Consider the following 6907-nt stretch of genomic DNA (forward strand, 5'->3'; position numbering starts at 1 on the left):
CGATGAGTATGAGAAATAGGATGAAATGTGGAAAAATAAAAAGAAAGACTTGTCCCAAATCAAAATCAGTTACTTGCTTCAAAAGAAAAAAAAAAAGTAAGCCAAAAGAAAAATCAAACTCTCAAAAATCAAATCAAAAGGAGTCCAAAAGCATAAAAGTTCGAAGTATATATAGAAACCCATGTGAGAAGCAGGAAAAGAAAATAAGAATTTCTCTAATGTAAATATCTTGAAGACCTTATTCTCTCATACTTGTCGTTTTTTATTTTCCATTCCATTTTCTTCTACACTACCACATAATCCCTATAATACCTAACAAAGACTTCTAGCTCAATTAGGAGTAGGATGGTGTGATAATAAGTAGTAGACGTGATTGATCGACCTCGGCTCCTTTAACTGTCATTGAGATAAGAGAAAATGTGTGCTACTACACACTGGAGTTAGCGAAACCTGAGTGGAAAAATTACGAGTGAATTTGTGTTTCGAAACATACCGGTGAGAGCTTATTTAGGGACGCTCTCCAAAGGTTCTAGAAACGGCCCTGCTTGTACATTTCAATGTAAAGTTTACTGTATGCATGTTCATATGTAGATGTTTTAATTATTGTATGCATATTAACTTGAGTTTTAAAGGAATTAATCATCGTTCTCCGCTAATGAGATATATAGATATCTGAGATTAATTAAGGGAACAAACTTTTATTACTGAGTCATTGTAGTATAAGTGAAGTTTGTGAGTATCTTCTCTGAAAAACTCTCACGAGGCTATAACTTGTCCACTAGGGAGTTCCTAGTGGTTTAAGGCCTTGTTGCATACGGTCAATGCAACCGCTCTCTGCAAAACAAGAATTAGCTTAGGACTACACATTTTTGGTCACTTATATGTTTTAATGTCTCTTTTTTGCTTGAGGACAAGCAAAGTGCTATTTGGGGGTGGTGTGATAAACACCCAAAATTGTAATATAAAACCTCATAGAGACATAACATTTTGGTTAATTATGTTGTTAATAATCATGAAATAATTGTATTTTCGTGCTTTTGCAGGTTTGAGAAATCAACGTACAAATGAAGATAAAAGCCAGTATTTAAGCACAGAATAGTGTGTCTACATGAAGCATTCCGATTTATCCCATGTGAAGTCAAATGAAGCCCAACTAAAGCCAAGGAATCAAACAGGACCGTTTCAAGTCACAACAGGATCAAAGTGCCGAAAAAACATCAAATTTCCGAAGCTTGTATCTGCTATACCTAAACTCCAATAGCAGCAATTGAACCATCAGAATGATCAGTGTGACGAGCTCTACACATAGGCGGGACTTTATAAAAAGTCAACTTTTGGACCCACCAATGGTCGAAGTATGAGGGACCCACTATGCGGACCCACAGAAATTGGTGACCAAGCTTACACGTCAAGCTTCAGTACACGTCAATTTGTATGAAAGATTTTTGTGCATAACTTTGGCACAAAGTCATATTTGGTGGGCACAAATCATTAGGTGGAAAATAAAAGTTATTAAAGGCACAAAAGTCCTGATTAGTTGGCAAACAAAAATCAAGATTAAATTAACTTGGCACAAAAGTCTCATTTGGTTGGCACAGGTGGCAAAAGCTTCGATGCATTGTTGCAACAAAAATAATTAGGAGGAAACAAAGTCCTAATTGGTGGCTACAAAGTCTTGATAGTAAATGTAACTTAAATTTTGGCACCAAGTCTTGACAGGTGGATACAAATTATGCTTTGATTAACACAAAGTCATGGTTATTTAGGTGGGAAGGAAAAGAAATCAATTGAAACATTAAATGATGCAGTTGAGTGTTGAATTTCACATTAAGGAAAGGAGAATGAGCACTCTCATTTTCCTATAAAAAGATGTCTTCAGTAGCAAGACATAACTTTGGCTCCATAGTGTAGTTTTAGTTGGAGTTTAAAGTTTTCCATGTATGGTTTAAGTTTTGTAATTTGGTTAATGTGTAGTTGTCAACAAAAGTTATTTTATGTCTTATTATATGTTCCAATACTGTCTTTATATCTAAATTAGAAGTTATTGTCTTTTTGCTATTTCCATTTACAACCATTAGATTTATTGATTAGGTTCACATGCATTTTAGTAATTTGCAATTTCAGTCATTTTGGAAAATAGTTTTAAAATATTTGTAAAATCCTACTCACTAAATCTCCTCCCAGAGAAACCTCCATTTGGTTGTTAACTAGAGTTCTAGCCCTTAGGTTTGGAACGAAACCCTCATTCCAATTATATTTCAACATTCACGTGAGTGAGGTACTTGAACAAGTGTACTCGAGTATGTATTGAGAAAACAAATTCTTAAAACATGCAAAAGTGCAACTGTCACGTACCCACAGAGTCGGCATGAACAATGTCGCTCTGCAGGAAAATAGTGACAACTTGAATGAGCAGCGAGTCCAGGAACTCATTAGAAATGTCGTGGATTCCAAAGCTACTCGGGAAGATAAGCGACATAAACTGGCAATCAAAGGACCTGAAGAATCTCCTTTTATAGATGAATTCAAAGATTACATTTCCCCTGGTTATTTCAAACAACCTTTAGTTCCAACCTACGATGATGTAGATGGTTGTCTAGATGAGCACTTGATGAAGTACAAATCGTCTATGGCTCTTTTAACAACAATGATGCGTTGATGTGCATAATGTTCCAAGCTACCCTCTGTGGAGAAGTTTTAACATGGTTTAACGAGCTCCGCCCTCGTTCAATCCATACATTTCCACAGTTCCCTGACAAATTTTCAATACATTATCACTACAATAGGAAGACCATAAAAGGTTCTGGAACTCTTTTCAACTTCCACATGGAGAAAGGAGAAAACATTTGATACCTTGTTAGAAAACTCGGGGTGCTGCTCAAGGAGGTTAAAATTGTCCCAAATGACGTTGTTGTGCAAGCTTTCAAAAATGCTCTTCCTTTTGATAAATATGATCTGTACAATTCACTAACTCTGAAGCCTCCAAAAACGGTTCAGGATTTGCTGGTGCAAGCAGATAGGTATGCTACTGTTCAGGAAGATTCAAAGTACAAGCAACAAAAGGATTTTGCAAATGATAGAGGAAAGCAGGAACAACCACGGCATGACAAAGAAAGAAAGAAGCATAACAAAGATGCCAAAACTGGCATCCCACAGAGTCAGAAACAAGATGGTTGCCCGAGCAAAGATCTTACTCTTCCGGAGCTTAGTGTCAATCTCTCAGAATTGTATGACAAGCTCAAAGGAAAACTCTCCAAGCCGTTCCCTATGAAACCTGATACTGAGGGAAGGAGAGATAAGTCAAAGAAATGCAAATATCATAATGATTTCGGCCATACTTTGAATGATTGTTATGCATTCAAGAAGGAGATCTCCAGAATGGCAGATGGGGGACAGCTGAAGGAGTATCTAAAGGGTAGTCAAAAGCTAGCTCATGTAAATCTGATCGAGCACGATGTGATAGCTGTATCTCATGCTCAGGCGGCTGCTTGCTCATCCAACCATGAAAGAAAATGGAGCATGAAGTGCAAGATTTAAAAAATTGGTAGTTGGAATCACGTAAACAGTATCAACTTTAAATTTGGGTTCTATGCTGAGACTATTGTTGAAGGAGGACTAACTTTTACTGAAGAAGATGAGCGAGGAGTGTACTATCCTCACAATGATGTTGTGGTGATTACAGCATGGGTTGGCATCCACAAAGTCCAAAGAATTTTGATTGACACCGGTAGCTCTGCCTATATCCTATTCTCTGGATGCTATTCTGTCATGAATCTCGAAGATGATCTTATTCTGGAAGATGATACTCCAATTATCGGCTTTAATGGTGCTCCAGCTAAAAAGGTTGGTAAAATTAATTTTCCAGTCATAGTAGGTCCTAAGGTTATAGGAGTTGGCTTTGTTCTGGTAGACTGCCCATCCACATATAATGTCATTTTAGACAGAGATTGGCTTCATACAATGCATGCAGTGGTGTCCACTTATCACCAAGCTATTAAGTTTCCAACATCAGAGGGAACTTGTAAGATCCAAAGTGACCAGATTGCATCTCTAAAATGACATGAGCATGCGATGGATGATCATAAAAAGTCTAAAGTTAGAGGGCACATCATTCTCAACACTAAGCAGAAATAACAATTACATCAGGGCTGGACCAGAGCACCACCGAGGACAGCCAGAGCACCTCGAGAGGCACCAACCAAGGGACCTCCAACACTTGATAAACTGAAAGAAATGCAGATAGGAGAAGAAGAAAGTCAGACCACCTTCATCTCTTAAGAACTTTCTGAAACAGAGAAAGAGGCTTTGGTGGCTTTATTGAAAAGCAACAGAGTTATCTTTGTTTGGAATCCAACAGATATGCCCGGAATTGACCCCAACGTCACTTGTCACATATTAGGCATCAACTCGAAAGTCAAACCGGTAAGGCAGAAACCATGTAGAATTGCCCCAGACAAGAAACTCTTAGTGAACAAGGAGATTGACAAGTTATTGGAGGCTGGATTTATTCGACTAGTTAAATACCCAACTTGGGTTTCCAACATTGTAGCAGTACTAAAAAAGAATGGGAAGCTCAGAATTTGTGTCGACTTCACAGACATTAGTGAAGCTTGCCCACTGCATCCTTATCCTATACCCAGAATTTCAGATATGGTGGATGCGACATATGGTTTCAAGAAACTATCTTTTAAAGATGCAATCTTAGGATATTATCAGATTGTACTGCACTATGATGACCAGGAGTATACATCATTCATCACAGACAGAGGCCTATATTGCTATGTCGTTATGCTGTTCGGCCTAAAAAATGTTGGGGCCACATACCAAAAGCTTGTTAATACTATCTTTGCTGATCTTATTAGGGTTATTATGGATGTTTATATTGACGACATGGTTGTGAAGCCAAAGAAAGAAAGCGATCATCTTGCTGACCTGCAGAAAGTATTTGATCGACTAAAGAAATACAAAATGAGGCTTAACCCTGCCAAATGTTCATTTGGCCTATCTTCAGGCAAATTCTTAGGGTTCATGATGACCCACAGGGGAATTGAAGCTAACCCTGAGCAAATTCGAGCTATTCTCGAAATGCCACCCCCTACCTGTAGAAAGGAAGTATAGAGGCTCTTAGGCCATCTTGCGGCTCTCAGTCGTTTCATATCTCTACTCTGACAAATGTAAGCTGTTCCTTCATATTTTGAAAGGTGCATCAACCTGGAATGAAGATTGTGAAAAGGCTTTCGCTGAAGTCAAAGCCTACCTTACTTCTCCCCTAATTTTGGTTAGCCCAAAGGCTAGAGAACCTGTAGGAATCTATCTTGCTGCAACTGACTCTGCAGCCAGTGCAGTCTTTTTTGTTAATGATTCCGAAGAAAGGTCGGTTCATTTTGTTAACAAGACACTAACTGCAGCAGAAAGTCATTACTCCAAAATTGAGAAAGTCGCGTTGGCTTTAGTACATGCAGCTCGGCAATTGAAGCTGTATTTTCATGGGAGAACGGTGAAGGTCTATACAGAGTATCCTCTACGAAAAACCCTTAGCAAATAGGAGGAATCAAATAGGTTGATTGAATGGTCAAGTTACCTCAGCACATATGATATTGTTTATGAACCAAGGACTGCAGAAAAGGGGCATGCTCTAGCCTCTCTTATGACAAATTTTCTTGTGGATGACATCCAACTGAGTCTAGAATTAGCAGAAGTAGAACAACTTCCTGATCATTCTGTTCAGTTCCCTGCACAAACTGAGGAATTAATTCTCACCCAGTATATCCGATTCTGGGGGGGAGCACATATTTAACAATAATCAAACTCTTTGGACCGTCTTCACTGATGGTTCAAAAAATGCATCCAGATCTGGTCTAGGTTGTGTACTTATCAGCCCTGAAGGACAGAAAGTTGAAAGATCAGTCAGACTAGGCTTTTCTGCCTCTAATAATGAAGTCAACTATGAAGCCGTTATCTATGGTATGAACGCCGCACTTAAGCTGGGAGTGAAGAAAATTCAAATGCTAACAGATTCTTGCTTGGTGGCTAATTAATTTGGTGGTACTTTTCAAGCAAAAGATGAAAGGATGGCAGCATATTTGACATCATACACAAATTGGATGTGCAATTTGATAAAATCTCTATCAGTCAAAGGCCAAGGAAGGAAATAAGGCATGCTAATGCACTAGCTTAACTCTCTGCAGCTGTCCAACTAGATGAACCAAGAGAAATCCAAATTGATTTCTAACAGGAGCCGAGCATCAATCTACAACCAATGAGACTTCTTGAGGCATATGTTATAAAGTGTAACACATTACAAGTCTGTGTTGTTAACACTCTACGAAGAAAAAGATAACAGGCCGTGGATCGTGCATCTTCAGAATCTAAAGATCTAGTTGATGCTGAAGATTGCCAAACTTTGGCATCCTTACGCAAACAACTCAAAAGAAAGCATCCCACAGTCAATGATTTAGATCAAGGAATGAACCCTGGTAATTAACCTTGGCAGTATTAGGAGCGACCATGAAGATACTAGGGGCGACATCATCCCCACTGAAAACGAAAAGTATGAATCTGAATCAGAATCTGAAGAGAAAACTCTTGATGGTTTAGAGATAATGGACTTAGAAATCTTGGCACTGGAAAAATCTTACTGGAGGCTGCCCTTCATCGAGTATCTGAACTCAGGGAGTCTCCCTACAGAGAAAGCTTTATCTTAGAAGGTTAAGCAAAAAGCATGGAAATTCGCAGTATTGTTCACTAAAGAAAGAGTCGCTCGACTTTACAAAAGGTAAATGGGGTTCGGCACACAGTTAAGATGTCTTACCCCAGAGCAAAGCGAAATGATACTTAAAGAGATTCATGCAGGTGTTTGTGGGAATCACTCGGGAGGTCACAGTCTTGCCCACAAGGCTTTAACGTA

General features: G+C 38.7%; 1 protein-coding gene across 1 annotated transcript; it reads left to right on the forward strand.

The window, feature by feature from the left end:
* Window positions 1-2368: 2368 nt before the first annotated feature.
* LOC147491813 (uncharacterized) lies at window positions 2369-4059 on the forward strand. The gene is made up of 3 exons (XM_086567338.1): window positions 2369-2616; window positions 2862-3524; window positions 3567-4059. Exons 1-3 carry the CDS (start codon window positions 2369-2371, stop codon window positions 4057-4059), a joined length of 1404 nt encoding a protein of 467 aa, XP_086423464.1.
* Window positions 4060-6907: the final 2848 nt, after the last annotated feature.

The sequence above is a fragment of the Coptis chinensis genome, chromosome 6, assembly GCF_015680905.1.
Source record: "Coptis chinensis isolate HL-2020 chromosome 6, ASM1568090v1, whole genome shotgun sequence".
NCBI classification, from domain to species: domain Eukaryota; kingdom Viridiplantae; phylum Streptophyta; class Magnoliopsida; order Ranunculales; family Ranunculaceae; genus Coptis; species Coptis chinensis.

What these genes read in the sequence shown, in the direction of transcription:
- LOC147491813 (XM_086567338.1), top strand. Translation starts at nt 2,369, where the DNA reads ATGAACAATGTCGCTCTGCAGGAAAATAGTGACAACTTGAATGAGCAG. An exon ending in CTAGATGAGCACTTGATGAA is followed by an intron (nt 2,617 to 2,861) that starts GTACAAATCGTC and finishes ATACCTTGTTAG; the next exon opens with AAAACTCGGGGTGCTGCTCA. An exon ending in GAAAGAAAATGGAGCATGAA is followed by an intron (nt 3,525 to 3,566) that starts GTGCAAGATTTA and finishes TCACGTAAACAG; the next exon opens with TATCAACTTTAAATTTGGGT.